This window comes from Coniophora puteana (assembly GCF_000271625.1).
Source record: "Coniophora puteana RWD-64-598 SS2 unplaced genomic scaffold CONPUscaffold_5, whole genome shotgun sequence".
Lineage (NCBI taxonomy): Eukaryota > Fungi > Basidiomycota > Agaricomycetes > Boletales > Coniophoraceae > Coniophora > Coniophora puteana.
Genome location: NW_006913057.1, coordinates 239,819 through 255,367, shown reverse-complemented (window position 1 = coordinate 255,367; position 15,549 = coordinate 239,819). Strand labels below are relative to the sequence as shown.

The window sequence follows — 15,549 nt, the reverse complement described above, 5'->3', positions numbered from 1 at the left end:
TTACGTAGCAACCAAGGTTAATTGCACACTAAGCAACTACTCTATAAATCCGGGTAAGCTAGGGTCACAAGGTCAGAGAGAGAATCTTCGTTCCCGGATCCTTGAACACCTCGTTCATCTGCTTCGAAAGGTTCGGCAACGAATTCGGACATTGTTTTATCAAGAGAAGTATGAGTGTCCATAGACCAGGCTTTGCCTTGCAGTACACGATATATGATCATAAGCGGCGCAATTGACTGTGTGTGTTGTGAGATAATAACCGGTGTTTCTGGTGACAAAAAATTACCTGTGTTTGCCCCAAGACCGGCGTCGCCAATATCTGGATATAACTTTGTAGACCAATGCTTATAACAAGGACCAGACCGTTGATGGTATAAACTGCTGCACTCTCGATTAGCATGGCACTAATGGATACATAGGGGTTAATGAGGGTAGTGGCTCCAGTTGACTTTAGTTTCCATCGCATGTACAGCAGTCGTCCGGAAATTGCCAAAGTTGTAAGTACATTGAAGGCAACCGAAAGAGACCAGAATATTACGGGAAGCTGCAGCCTGAACTCGAGAGGAAGACTGATACACTTCGGAGGAAGGGACATTATGAGTAAAAGTCCAAGACCTAATGATACTAGTTAGCGTCACTACTATCAACATTGTCCCGATAGTAAACTCACAAACGGTCGCACAATACGACAACGCTGGGACAACGATAATCGGGATATATCGCTTCCATATAATGAAAAACCGGAATAACTATAAAAATCCAAAGAGACATTGAGTGAGCTATGCAGTGATTCTGAAGATAATTTCTCACAATTAGACCGTCCGCGAGAAAAATATTGACGATATAGACCGAGTTGCAGACCACAAGGACCCAGTCGGTGCCCTCGGCTTCGCTGAAGGCGAGGGGCCCTCCTGGGAAATTTATATTATCAACAAAGATCATTTCAATCCACCTGGAATTGAGTGCGTTCCCAAGTGTTCCCAAAGTGAACAAAACACAGATATAGCCGAGGTTAATCCACTCTTGCGCTCCTTTGCGCGATGATGAAAGTATCCCGTTAAAACACAGAAAAAATAACGTTAAGTGGACGCCTGATAGGGATGTTAGAGCCAGAAAGTAGTGTATATATAGATTGCGACATACCATAAGCAACATTGGCAACGAGGACACCGTCAAGCATGGAGCGCTCTCCAAAAATCTCCAGGCTTGTGACATCTGTAGGGCCCCAGGATGCATTGATAGACATTAGTTGGGATGTGGGATACGAGTTATGATGCTTAGATTTCTGGTCTATGTCCCATCCTGCAGCGCTAACAAAAGAGATCGGTTTTGTGGCGTTCGACACAGGTTGACGGGAGACTTTAACCGATGTCCAAATGCTAAGCACCTCGGTATTTCACCTCTCCGAGGGGAAGTAACAGCATTAGGCTTCATCGATCATCCACAGCATATCTTGATGGCAGGCCTAAGAGCCGACTTGACGTTATCACCCAACGCAGAGGTCCTTCACCACTGCAGAAGCGTGGTCTGTGATCCTATTTTAAGGAACAATCATCGTAATATGAACTCCCGAACGACTTTATGGACAACCATTTGATGCCAATAGGCACTAGTGCCGCCTGCACTGATTGCTGAGTCCTGATCCATCAAATCAGACACTGGATGGTACCTTTGCTTACTGTAGCCCCGTGCATGTTATCTGCACAGCAAGAGTCAATGGCGCGCTGCATACACTGCAGTATGTGATACCTAGTGAAGACACTTACCACTGAATATTTATATAGCCAGCTGGTTTCAGAAACCATTTCAGAAACCGTCGACCTCAGCATGGATAACCGCCACTCGTTGAAATGCACTTTAGTCACAACAATGCTCGCCTTTGTCCAGGTCGTACAAGCGCAGCTAACTATGGAATCGATGGCCCGACTACCATCCAACGGCATGTTGGTCACTTCGAGCAGACTAGGTGAGCATTTTTTTTATTCCTCGAAACGCCTAGTTTACTGACTATAGTTAGCATTACCTACCTCTAGCGCCAGTGGGTACCAGCAGCTAGTATTTTGACAAACACTAAAACGACATTTTTCATGATAGCTGTCCCGTGTGTGGCGACTGGGGATTGCATAGGTATCGCCTTCTATGCAAACACTCAGAGTCCCGACATGATATACGATATGAACTAGGCGAACAGTCAATCGTCTTTGACATTGATAGCGCCTCTGATGTATTCCTTTAAAGCTAATCGCCGTATGTCCATTGCTCGTGCATTGTAGATTAAGATTTAGTAGCTATTACATACTTGTATGTTCGTAGACACCGATACTTCTTTGTAGTCAAATGCATCCATTTCTTCCACTTTGGTTATCTGCGTTTGATCGCGGCCACGATCGGTTTCAGACGTGCGAGCGCTCTGCCGTTATGCGTTGAGAGGTGAGAGTTCGAGTTCAAAGATGGAGAAAGGCGTCAGACTGGTTGAATGGAAACGTGATAGAATCGGAGTTGAATATTTAGGGATGCGAGAGACTTACGCTCCAACCCTTTCAACTCTTCTTTCGGGTTTGACACACTCGCTTCATCTATGTCACTCGCTGCAGTTCACTGACAGTTCCCATTCTATTCCGAGTTAGTTATATCCCGTGTCTATTCATTCAATCTAGTGTCTATGATTCCTTCTGAGCTTGCATTTTCGCCTTTAAACTTCCTTCAATAGAGCGCCGGAATAGACTTTGCTATCTTTACATGGAACCGCGTAGTTAATACCATGTGTTATGGGAACCATAATGTAGTTGAACAACACGTCGAAATATTAATCGTCAAACCCCTCGAGATGTGTGCCCGATGAAAGAGCATCCAGACTACTACGTGCTGCTCGCATAACTCTGCAGCGCCACTTTAGTAAGTATGTTGCTGGACGACACAGCTAGAGTGCTGATGGCGTTGATGTCTCTCCCTGATATACGGACTACCAAGGGGAGGCCCAACGGGCGCTCTAGTGGAGTTTCAAGTAGGCTGCTCAACAGACACTCAAGACGTTCTCCCCAGAACTTGCACTCGCGAATCTAGCAAGTATGTGTTTGGCCAATATACTACGGCTCCGTGATTGAAAGCTTAAGAAGCAACCCTAATATTGGCCCTTACCCGCTTCAAAGGCGGAAGTGTGATCTCTAGTGGTTCTCTACCCAGTTACTTAATTTTCCCCAGTCCCTACATACACGTGGTACACCTACTCCGGAGGCGGCTATGATGTCTTGACCATTCACATGGATAATCGAGTCGGCGTGTTCTATGGTGTCGTGTGCGCTGCACAGCAAAGACAACCTTACGTAGTTGAGGCAGGCTTCCACCAAAGGCTTGTTCAGTGAAGCACATCCATCGCTTGCTTCAAGAAGCGACTCCCGCAGCGTGTTGATACACCTGTGCTGGTGGTACAGGGAGACTTGGAAGAGATCGCCGCTAACCTGATCTGTCACGTATCGTTCCTGTGCTGATTCAAGTTGGGCCCATTCTGACTGGTCATGCAACCCGTATCTCTTCCCACCATCATCTATCCAAAGCTTGGGCTGTAAAAGCACTGGAGCCTCTGGACAGTGTTGCAAGTTGGAGTATTCGCACGCCATGATACTTGATGACAAGACTCACCCCCTATCAAGTCGAATCTCTGTCGTTTGGCCGATAATCGGGATATGAGGCCTACATTCACAATGGTTATGCACGTAAGCAAAGCCATAAAAGCAGGATTGATTAACCAGTAGATAGCACGAGGTATCATGGCAGATAATGATGTGAAGGATGAGATCGTTGAATAGGTGGAAGAAGGCGCAGACACAGATATCATGTATGACGCTTGACGACCCGTAGCACTATAAGTAACGCAATGTCCGCCATGATCGCGGTGGGTATTTGAGAATGCAATGACCATCAGTCAGTGGGTGGGAAGATCTTCTTTTCATCTCGATTCTTCTCGACAAATGATCGGATCTGCGTCCAGTCGCGACACCTGTGCACAACACCGCTCCCTGATCCTGCCCACGCAGGAACTGCGCTCTTGTTACCATCGTTATCCATTCCTTGAGGCTGCACAATCTGCTCCAGCGTGGAATCCGCTTTACAACTCAGAAGCTGTGTGAGGTAGTCAAAACAATGGTCTGAATGCTTCATCGCGGCGTCCAGCTTGTTGCTGGGCAGATACGTGCAGGTAACATTGTCTGCTTCGGATAACGCTCGTCGAATCGTAGCCAGGCAGTGAAGTGAATGGTACATAGAAACTGAATACGGTGTGGCATCCTCTCCTAGATGGACAAACCCTGCTGTCTTTGGCGGCACTAGCGACCTCCATGTTTCGGCGGAGTCAAGGTCATAGCGTGTGTCATCGGTGAATTCAAATGCTAAGGCAACGTCTTGAAGAGCGATAGGAAGACGTGCGTTTTTTGTATTCGAAAGATACTCTATCGGGAGAGAAGTTAGCTTATACGGGGACGTACAGGACGGAACGTGCATAATATACCTCGATAGGCATGATTATCGACTCGAGCATTGTGTAGGCTCAGGAAGTTGAGAACGGCGTAAAGGTTTGCGAGAAAAAGAGTGGTAGCTGTTATGAGATTGAAGATGGATGTCGATGGACCGTATAATTTGAGTGTTACCTGTGGCATGTTACTGAGCCGCACGTCAAGGCTTCCGTACGATTCTAATAGTGAGCTTATGTGCATCATTAGCGTGAGATGGCTCGCCCCAGTTGGCGGTGATTCAAGGCTATGTAGTGGATGTAATTGATGTGACACTTACCCAGTGCACATAGGTTTGCATCATTGTTGACCGTTTCTATCGCGCTACATCCCCCATCACCCTCCATGGGCACATCAACGCATGATAGGCTGTTGCCCACGGCGCGGTGTTGTATACGGGTTTGACATCACTACGTCCAGGCAATTGTAGCCGCTGAATCGCCTATGGCCGGGCTGTTATCACAGCGAGATCAGGAGAGTGGGAAGTTGGCGGGAGAAGTCGAAGGACATACATGTTCGGCTGAAGGAAACTTAGTTATTGAGGAGCGCCGTGGTAGTACACCTACATTCAGCCGAAGGCTGCGAATTACCGCAGCCTAAGGCTGTGCTCCCCATTGTTTATTGCACAGCGCGTCCAAAGCACCACAGTAATAAATGGACTGTAATCAAAGAGCTGAATCTCACTGTTCCGTGCAGCTTGGATCATTATGAGTTGTCACTTCATTGTACCCCGGTCATACTTCATCAAGCGTTGTTGCAGTGTGACGCTCTGTAGCCGCGATCCTGAAACATCAATAGTAGTTTAGTTTTATGCCTGTTGTCAGCGAAAACAAAAATAGGTAAATAATCATAACAATCAAGCTACTCCTTAAAGGTACGGTAACAGCGAAGCGTCATCGCAATTCCATTGTCCCGTCATCGTTTACCACTCCATGTTTCCGAGAACATCGATACTCAGAAAGATTGTGGTTGCATTGGTTGCACTTATGGCAGCTAAAATAGTAGCCAGTAGACCCTACGACTCCAGTAAGTGCCCACTTGGACTTCATTACGAGGCATCTTTCATTTTCATGTACGATCAAAATTTACCACAGGTGCCGACTATTGCCCCAACAATACAGGCACTTGTGTTGCATTTTACGAGAACGATATCAACCCAGACATCGCATACCAGGGGGAAAGTGGCTAGGACCTTCATTCTAATACTAGTACTAGATGATTGTGGCTTATCTGGATGTCAATGACCCCATCAACATGTTCTGGCCAATCATGAAATGTTTCATACTACATTTCACAAATACCCGATGAAGTAAGTCGATGAAAAGTGGAGCTAGCTGTACATAACCTCGTCTCAAAACCCCGCGTATAAGCTGAATGTCTCGTATTCACCTGGCGCACAATACTCCCACGGATATTGTTAGTGGTTTGTGTACATAGCATGGAATTTCCCGCGTCGGTTTGACCACATACCACGGATTATTACTGCCTTCTCCTATGCTCTTCGACATTCACTCGCATGGCCTGTATGGCACGTCATACTGGCTACTGTGTCCAGCTTGGACATTTCTCAGCCATCACACCGTTTTCCTATGGGAGAACTTGTTGCACCAATGTTGTAACAGGGCTTCTTTATCCAAAGGTCCTAGGGCACCGATCGCAACCAACTGAAGCCTGCTGTCTGTGAGGGTTTCCCATGTGATTACTACTTAAAGGTAAAGTAACAGTGAAGTTTCCTCGCATTAACACTAGCATATCATCTTTTTCCTCATCCATGTTTCGAAGTACTGTGGTACTCAGAAGGGTTATCGTTGCATTAATTGCACTTATGGGAGCTTTTTCAGTAAACAGTATTTCCCCAAGTAGGTGCCCGAGATCTCGTCTTGAGACGACATTTCAGTCTTACTTACTATCAGGTTCAAGATCAGCAAGTTTGTCCCGACAATGTAGGCACATGTTTTATATTTTACGAGAATGATAGCAACCCAGACATTGCGTACAAAGGAGGTAAATACGTTATAGCCTTCTAGTGCTGCTAGCTAAATATGAAATTTATGGATAATAGGAATTCCAAGGTCGCATTCTGGATAGAAGTGGAAGTGGCTGAATATGAATACCCTTGAATTAACTTCAAAGAACATACCTATGTACCGGCGCATAATCTCATCATTTAAAAGGAAAAATAAAAATAAAAACAGGCACAGGAGATGAGAGCCTTCGTACTTACTTGGAGCATCTGAGGCGCAATGATATTAGTGCTCGCAAACGTATACGAATCCGACCATTCCCTGACTAGAGATAGAAATGTTATATGCCGGTTGCCACAGTGTCTTTAACAAGGAAAGCGATAGCATTAACACAAGAGACAAAGCGTAATTAAAGTCCGGTGGCTGTATACATCCCATGACAGCGATGGTACGGTGGTGTTATCTACTCAGCTACGTTCTGCCATCTGGAATTAACTCAGAAACGTAAACGACTCAAACTTGCTCAGAGTTGTAAGATGCTTCCTGTACTAAACCATCATGGACTTTAAAAGGCGGGGGTAATTCGTTCGAGAAGCCACCCGTTGACCCTCCTCCATTAGAAAAGTCTTTTGCAACAAGCACTCCAGTCGGATTATCGAAGGATCCGTAGGTTCCCATGGACCACGCCTTGCCCTGTAGCACCCGATATATAATCATCAGCGGCGCAATGGACTAGTTATGTGGTCAATATATTGACTTTTCCCAGAGAAACTAGACTTACTTGAGTTTGACCCAGGACTTGCTGAGCCAAGAGTTGGATATTGTTTACTAGACCCAAGCCAATGACAAGCACTAAGCCAGTAATCGTGTAAACTGCCGCGCTCTCGATGAGCATTGCGCTGATGGAAACATAGGGTGTGAGCACCACAGAAGCAGCTGTTGACCTTATTCTCCACCGCATGTATAGAAGTCGTCCAATAATTGCCAACGTCAACAGAACGTTGAAGGCAATTGACAAGGACCAAAATGCCACAGGAAGCTGGATTGTAAACTCAAGAGGATACGGTGGATAGGGCTTAGGAAGCTCGTTGATCAAGAGACATCCAAGGACTATCATATCATTAGCTGTTGTAAGAAATGAGGGATGAAAGCGTGACTCGCCAACTGTTGCACAGAACGCTAAAACGGGGATTATGGTCACGTACACATTACGCCTCCATATGGTGAAGAAACGGTAAAGCTAGCGTATCAAACGCAATGTCATCTGAGATAAGAGGAGACATAATAAAGCGTAATACGCGTACCAAGAGGCCGTCTGCAAGCCAGAGGTTGACGACGTAAACTGATTCAGAGGTCACGAGGACCCAGTTAGTGTTCTCGGCTTCGCTAAATTTGTTTGGCCCGCCAGGAAAATTGACGTTGTCTATGAAACCCATCTCGGACCATCGAGAGGTTAAAGCATTTCCGATGGTGCCAAGCACAAATACCACACAGATATAGACCAAATGGAACCAGTCTCCCGTTGTTTTACGTCGCGTTGACAGCAACATGTTAAAGCATAGCGCAAACAGCGTCAAGTGAACACCTTGAGTGAAAAGACAACCTGTCAGAGATTTAATAATCGACATAGTTAATGCAACATACCGTAGGCGACACTTCCCAACAAGGACCCATCCAACAGAGCACGTTCTCCCCAAACATCAGCGCTGGTAGCATCTATGGGCGCCCAAGACTGGTTTAGTGACATTTACGCCCTGATAATTGTAAAAATGGTGTGAAATAGGGAAGATGTCGTTCGAGCGAGGTTGCAGCACAAAGCCAGTGTCTGGTTAAGTACTCGCCATGCCATCCCGACGGGAACGCAACCACGGACAGCGCCGAGGGAAGCTCATCAAATAGTGATATCCCGCGTGTAAGAGCCTTGAGTGCGCCGCTTCATGTCAATTTGCAATCGGGCAAGTACAAATTAGAGCAAAGCATCCACGAGCTTCCCTCAAGCGTTGGACTTCTCTCAAGCATTGGACTCGGTCCAGAAGTGACAACTTCCTCGATTACTGAAGGCAGTTCTTGGCCGGTTACTTGACGGTGTAACTTCCACCACTTGGTAAAGGCAATAGTAAAATGAAAATTTGTCACATAATCTTTTCGTTCCCTGAATTTACGAGTAAACGTGTGCTCGACACTAGAGTACATTGGAATCATGTCACATTCCAACACGATATTCATTCAACGTGCCCAGATGAATCCAAAGATAACCCCAACAAGGCCACGACTCGAAAACACTCCAAACACCGTTTTGATCATCTGGCCCAGCTACTGCTTCGTAGACTGATATCACGCTGGAGGTAATAATCTGGGGGAAAGAAGCACAGCCGTGTGAACCCTTGATCCCGCATGGCCAGCTGCGGGAACAGGAGTCCTAGTCATACATCAATATGGAGACTAGACTGAAATACGAGGGTTTGCTGAGAATAACCACGGTGAGGAGGGCATCCTTCCCCCAACAGGATGCTTATTAACGACTACTAGAGTCACCGCATTCTAACCTGTCTCATCTTATTTATAGCGTCTATACAGTGAGCTACGTGACGATACGCCGCCTTTGATGTGGATTTTGTACAACACCGTTTTAACCCGTGATGCATGGTGCCTGGCTCATTGCTAACATAATCTTACTTGTCATCACTCACGAACAAAAAGGTGAGATAGCAGCGCTGATAGCGGACATGTAGCAATCTAGTCTTTGCCACAAAGCGCGAAACGAACCTACAGTATATGGCTGTCATTAATCACTCTGCCAGGCGCATACTTAGGACAAGATTGCAATGTCAATCAAGAGTTGGCAGAGACCTCAGTTCCACAGGGAGTCTACTGGACAGCGTAGCCTATACGTGCGTTCAAGATCAAAATACGTGTGCTGTAGCATAGCACGTAGAGGGAATACGTAGGATACGGGTGCGCGGAAACTTAGTTGCAGAGATCACGTCGATGCGATGCAGTCTGGGCTCGAGGCAGGGAGATCGCCGTGTGTGAGATCCGTAAGACCACCAGGCCGGTCCCTGAGAGCACCCTTACCGTCAAATTCAGAGAGAGGGCTTAAGCCTGAATATTCTTGTTATTCGCTTACTACCACTAACCCCTTCTTGAGTCGCTCTTGGAAATGATGAAATCCCCAGCTGGTCTAATGCTTACACTCTTACTCTCCATCGCCCTCAGAGCTCCGACAGCTAATGTACACCATCAATGTGTACTCAATGGAAACTATATGACAAGTTTACTAATAGTACCATTATATGAAGCCAATGGGTGTGTGGTGGTACGCGTTACTTCAAGTAGTGCAAGTACGAGCACAAGCTCGAGCACAGCCACAAGCGCCGTGACGGATTTAAGCCCACGTCCGAGTATGACCGCCACTCAGCTCTATCGCAAACCAGAGCACTAGTGCTGCAGTAGTTTATAGCGTTAGTGCGTCAACCCCTACGAGAACATATATGATTGAGACTGACCCCCAGCGGTGGTATTGGCTCGCCAGGAGTTCTGTCCCAGTCATTAGGTGTCTACGTGCATCGTGGAGTCCGTGGCCGCCCACGAACCAAAGCTGAGCCGATGTGCAAATAGCATCCAAGAAATTGCGCATACAGCAGAAGCATGTGCCGACTTGTATCCAAAAACCTGTCACATTGGATCCTCAGCGCGACCTTGAGACGTACCCTGCTGTTTGGCACGGCTATCACCCTGATCCCAATGCAGAGTTCAGCCGCCCTGGTCAAGAAGACGATGCTAAAGCCTTTGACGTGTTCCTTCTGGCTGTATCTCACGTCCGGGGCAGCATCAGTTCGGGAGCTTATGGTGTTGGTCAAAGCGAAAGTCTCGAAATTAGGTTCAAATTAGGTGTCGCGACTCACTCCCAGTGGAAACGTGCTGTGCTCAGATGGGTGGGAATCCGGGCGGATTGGTGAATCGAAGCATATCTCGTGGTGCTTCTTTGATGCACCGATACACACCAATGCGAACCGATGGCTGGACAGTTCACCGATTTTTTGGTGTCAATTCATGACGCCCATTGGCTCGGATCCGGGCACATCGGTTCGTATCGGTGCACGCATTCACGAGTACGTGAACTCAATTTAAATAAATAATTTCTATAATAGAATACGACTCAATCTGGTTTATTCCATCCATGGCAAAAATTCCAAAGCAACTTGATATTATATATTAAAGGCTACTAAATATACATGCTGGCTATCTTTACAAATAATGAGCAGTGATATTAGCCGGATACGCCCGATCGCAATCCTGTTGATGGAATGAATCATGGTGTATGATAGTAGAGGTAGCGAGTACGTACCACATAGAGGACAAGCTTTGTGCAGTCGTTGAGCAAAGGCAAGGTAAACTGGATTGCAGGAATTGACTCACCTGAATGCTCGATCCCTTCCTACTCGTGAAGTCGACAATCAGAAGTAATTTCCAGTGATGTAAGTTAGAGAGGTTGACAGGAGCGGCGAACGTGGAAGAGTCATGTTGCGGCAACCAGTAGAATGTTGTAGCACACGTACCCAAGTGCGTACGGGCGGTGTTTGGGGTGGTGAAGAGGATGGTGGTGGTGAGAGGAAGGGAGAGCGAAGTACGCGTCCACGGCGCGCAAGGCTGTAACAAGCGGGGATCAAAACTACATAGTTCCGGGCTGTTTTCAGAGAAGTCACAACAAGCAGAGCCAAGCAACAGCTAATTTGAAAATACACGTCTACTGAAATTCACTGTCCGAGCCAATCAGGACTTCTACATGATGATTTGTGGCGATTTCAGGACATATAAAGACTTGGCATTTCACGAAGCAAACACGGCAATACTTCCTTTCACCCGGACCGCAGCTGGGAATATTCCATCCATGAAAAAGACGATCGATGAAGCAACAGCGGGAAGTTCGGGCCCGTATCTGGTTCCCTGACTGCCATATGCACCGAATTTTTTGGTATTCTAATCGCGTCAAGGTCACATGCATTGGCTTTCACCAATGTGCCCGTATTTTATTGATGAAAAATCAAAGATGTGCCCTACTATGCTCCAATTCACCAATCCGCCCGGATTCCCACTGAATCGAGCACAGCACGTTTCCACTGGGAGCACTGAGTACTCACAGCATGTGCACAGCATTTGACGCGCGCTTTATGTGATATGTTTTCCCACGCACGGCCAATGGCTCTTGAAGCCCAGTGAGAACTCATCTTTACAAACATCAATAGAAACCTTTTAAGAACGTGTTCCTCACTTTAAGAACACGATTTCCATTTTAAAGTCACACCAGTATTTTAAGAATGCGTTTCAGGGGACGAATAAACAGATACAATATATTTTCATTCGGGTTTAAAGACGCGAGACAGAGCTAGTGTTGTGCAGGGCCGGGCTTGGCCTGAAAGCCCTGGCTTGGGCCTGGCTTTTGAGGGCTCGGGCTTCAAAAAACTCCAGGCCAAGCCCTTACATAGGGCCAGGGCCTGGCTTGGGCCTGGCTCGGGCTCAGGCCAGGGCTTTTGCTTTTATCTCGTGTTTTTGCCTCAAACAAGTAGAAGAAAATATAAGGAATTGATTTTGTACATCCTTAACTATCATAGACAGCTCAAGCGTCCAAAAATGCGACAAATAGTATTTTATTTTGATGTAACATTCAATGTAGCCTAAGATATGTTACTTCTCTGAGTCCCACTGATTTTCGTCATCTGAAACGTCTAAAATCCAATCCTCAACTCCCTCATTATTTTTCTGAGTGGTTCCATCGTTTATACCATCCTCTTCTGCCTTCTCTAGAGCTATTTCAGTCGCTGAGGATGTCCCTGGCTCACGGAAGATTAAATCCTGGCGGTTAAGCGTTCTCAACACTTGAATAGCCTCAACAACATCTCCACCAAGACGATTGCGCCGTTTGGTGATAACTTCAGCAGCTGCAGAAAATGCACGCTCACTCGAGACTGAAGAGGCCATGATAGAAAGGTAATCGCGTGCCAGAGAACCCCAAACTGGGTACAGGGGAGAATTTAGCTGAAACAAAATTCAGAAACATAAAAAGCAGCAAAATATGACGACTTACACCCCACCAATGTACAATAGACATATCCTCTGGAAGAGGTGTCACAGAGCCAAGGTAAGCATGAAACTCCTTAGCCCAGGGTGCTGAGGCATTATCAGCTTCGTCTTCAGCTCCAATATCCTCATCATCGCTGGAGAGCTCTTTTAGGAGTTTGTTGACCTTGCCAGAAAGCCGCCTTGGAGCCCTGGGTGCAGTGCTTGTCCCGAATAATTGTTGGTGACGTTCCTTGAACTATTAACATCCCATTAGTCTAAACAGGTCAGAAAGTATATCAAAAACACTTTACTATATGCTCTGCATTGTGGAGAACCTGAACACGCAGCCTTTCACCCCAATATCTCTTAAAGAAGGTGTCTTTCACTGTAGGATCAAGTACTACAGATACAGAATTAGTGGAGCAGAGGAAACAATAAATAAATACGAACAGATAGCCATGGTGTATGCATCTGAATCAGCAGTGCGTTCATAATACTCTAGAATCTTCTGGGTAGCTGCCTCAAGACCATCCTTGAAGTCCGAGTATTTTGACTGTTCAGATCTCGACTCCCAGGCCTTGTACAGAGCTTCGAGAGCAGGCAAAGCAAGGTGAAGGGATGGCACTTCAGCTGATGAGAAGCTTTGCTGAGCGTTATCAGCATGCTAAAGAGATTGTTAGAATAATGTAACATGAAAGGGATTAAAACAAACGAACTGCAAGCAAGGAGGAGAATTGTCCAAGACGCTCCCATTCTCTATCTGATAGCTTCATATTGTCTATGGTCTGGCGCTTTTTGAGGTCCTTGGCTCCCACCCTTATTCCCAGCTCATAGACAAAGGTATCTACATGCTATAGAGTCGGTTCATGGTGAGTTTTGACCGCGTAGATAAATCAGAAAAAATCCCAAACTTACTTCGCGCATTTTCTCAGCCCTAACAGCCATAACATATGTTGAAGACCACCGGATGGGCATGTCAAGCAAAAGCTGCTTTGGAGTATGTTCAGGAGCAGGTGGGCGCTTTTGAATGTCCAAAAGGAGCTGCTTTCGCTGAGAAGAAGACCGTGCCTTGACTCCAATAATTAGTACAGGATATTGCATTACCAGACGAGTTAATACCTTCACTGCAATTGCCCTGATTAGCCCGACTTCATCTCTGCGACCATGCTCATCAGGAACAATTAAATATGCCTCAGAGGGGTTGTAGAATGGTGCCTTGCTGTATGTTGAGATAAGAGCACGAGTTGCAAGGTGGCAAACATGAGCCAGACACCTAAAACACATAAAAAGGGTGCGGTTGATATATCATGACGTCTCTTACCTGATCCTGCACTCCTTAGGAATCCAGACCTTGCCTTTAGTGAGGATTCGTTTAGCAAACTCTTCTAACATTGTATCATTATTTTTTGCATTGTCACAAGTGACATGGCCAATCTAAGCGGTGAAAAGGGTCAATATCTGAATGAATGAAAGGTGGAGCAGTATTATAAACCTTATGAGAGATGCTCAGTCGCTCACAGACTTTAAACAAAGCCTGACCTAACCTCACACCATGGTGGGCATTGTTTAGCTGTACAAACCCCAAAAGCGCAGACTGTAGGACCCATGAGCCATTGTCCTGCTCCTCAATCCAGTGTCCTGTGACGCCTAAGTATGCGTCTGCATTGCTAGCTTGCCAACCATCACAGGTGATATTAACATCACCCTTGACATATTTACTCTGTAGAAAGAGTAAGTGTCCACTTAGAGCAGAAAAATAAGGAGGATACTCACATTGAGGCGCTCTTTTAAGAAAGTCATTCTTCTCTTGAATCTTAGGATGATTTCGCCCCTGGTGGCTCGACGATTGGGGATAATAAGACCTTTTGTTGCCCTAGATGCAACATCTATCATGTACTTGAAGCTTGAATGCTCAAGTGCTCTAATTGGCTGGAAACTCATGAGTATTTGATAGGATAAAATCGTTTATATTCACCTGATTTGTGGCAGTAAGCCAATCAACAGCTGCCTCTCGAAAAAGCGAACTGGAATAGGGCACCACTTGTTCACCTGGTTCAATTGCACGAACATGGCCATCTAGACTGCCCTGAGTCATGGTGGCAAGTGAAGCGGCAGTATTTCTAGCCTCTATGTCATCTGGGAGCATGGATTTGAAGTTATTCTTGCTGCACCAGCTGCGATAGTCAGCCTAGAGAATATATCACTTGGTCAGCATATAAGCAGATGTTATAGCAGATAAAATACCTTGTGAAATGCAGCACAGTGCCGCCTCAGGGTAGATATGTCCTTAATATACTGAAATTTACGACCATGCTTCCTATAAGTGTATCAGTAGCCTGTAAGATTCCCTGGGACAAAAATCACTTACTTGCAGAGGTTACAATCTCTATATGCCTTTAACTTGTTGTCTGAGGGAGATCTGACTGTATATACTGCTCCAAAAAAAGCTGAGACATCCTGAGTGCGATCTTCACTCTTGGGAGCATCAGTATCATCAATAGACTGAACATGAACGTCCTCTAGCATCCCCTCATTGTCTAGAATGTCCTCATCATGAGCTTGCTTGCGATTTTTTGTCTTTGACATTACAGAGGCAGTGGCAGGGCCCGTGTCACTCTGCACGGCAGCAGAGTCATCTAAATACCTAGGTTTTAGCACATAAAAGGGAATAGCTGGTATGAGCACTTGCCTGCATCTATCATACTGATATCTATAGTAAAAGACAGGTTAAATATCATCAAGAGCAGTGTACATTAAGTTACCACCGAAGCTTACCTTCAAGCTGATGAGAAACTGATATAGAGCTTCCTGTATCCTGTCTATGCAGCCGCTTTTCTAGATAGCATTGTGAAGCCACATAAAATCAGAAAACCCAGATGAGCTAAAGTTATGATAGATGTAATTCAGAACGCACTTTTGACTTGTTTTGCAGTGGACCTGGCTGCTGCTACACCATCTCCTGCATCAGATTCATCAGCTGATGATGGAAAGGCAATAGAAGCAGTTCGCCTCTCAGAAGG

General features: G+C 45.9%; 5 protein-coding genes across 5 annotated transcripts; all 5 read right to left on the bottom strand.

Moving 5' to 3' along the window:
- Window positions 1-41: 41 nt before the first annotated feature.
- Window positions 42-1,146, bottom strand: CONPUDRAFT_54805 (uncharacterized protein; the record flags this gene model as incomplete). The annotated part of the gene is made up of 4 exons (XM_007769231.1): window positions 42-236; window positions 287-615; window positions 671-749; window positions 811-1,146. The coding sequence occupies 4 exons, from the start codon at window positions 1,144-1,146 to the stop codon at window positions 42-44; spliced, it is 939 nt and encodes a 312-aa protein (XP_007767421.1).
- Window positions 1,147-3,918: 2,772 nt separating this feature from the next.
- CONPUDRAFT_54070 (uncharacterized protein) lies at window positions 3,919-4,497 on the bottom strand (the record flags this gene model as incomplete). The annotated part of the gene is made up of 2 exons (XM_007769167.1): window positions 3,919-4,152; window positions 4,201-4,497. 2 exons carry the CDS (start codon window positions 4,495-4,497, stop codon window positions 3,919-3,921), a joined length of 531 nt encoding a protein of 176 aa, XP_007767357.1.
- A 1,845-nt stretch (window positions 4,498-6,342) lies between these two features.
- CONPUDRAFT_72131 (uncharacterized protein) lies at window positions 6,343-8,216 on the bottom strand (the record flags this gene model as incomplete). The annotated part of the gene is made up of 7 exons (XM_007769268.1): window positions 6,343-6,384; window positions 6,413-6,541; window positions 6,730-6,794; window positions 7,024-7,162; window positions 7,251-7,709; window positions 7,774-8,072; window positions 8,114-8,216. The coding sequence occupies 7 exons, from the start codon at window positions 8,214-8,216 to the stop codon at window positions 6,343-6,345; spliced, it is 1,236 nt and encodes a 411-aa protein (XP_007767458.1).
- A 4,121-nt stretch (window positions 8,217-12,337) lies between these two features.
- On the bottom strand, window positions 12,338-12,502 carry CONPUDRAFT_17197 (uncharacterized protein; the record flags this gene model as incomplete). Its single annotated transcript, XM_007769088.1, has 1 exon — window positions 12,338-12,502. A coding segment is annotated over one exon (165 nt), but the record flags the coding sequence as incomplete, so codon positions are not given.
- A 1,770-nt stretch (window positions 12,503-14,272) lies between these two features.
- CONPUDRAFT_54487 (uncharacterized protein) lies at window positions 14,273-14,806 on the bottom strand (the record flags this gene model as incomplete). The annotated part of the gene is made up of 3 exons (XM_007769203.1): window positions 14,273-14,458; window positions 14,505-14,717; window positions 14,774-14,806. Coding segments are annotated over 3 exons (432 nt in total), but the record flags the coding sequence as incomplete, so codon positions are not given.
- Between the last annotated feature and the right edge of the window lie 743 nt (window positions 14,807-15,549).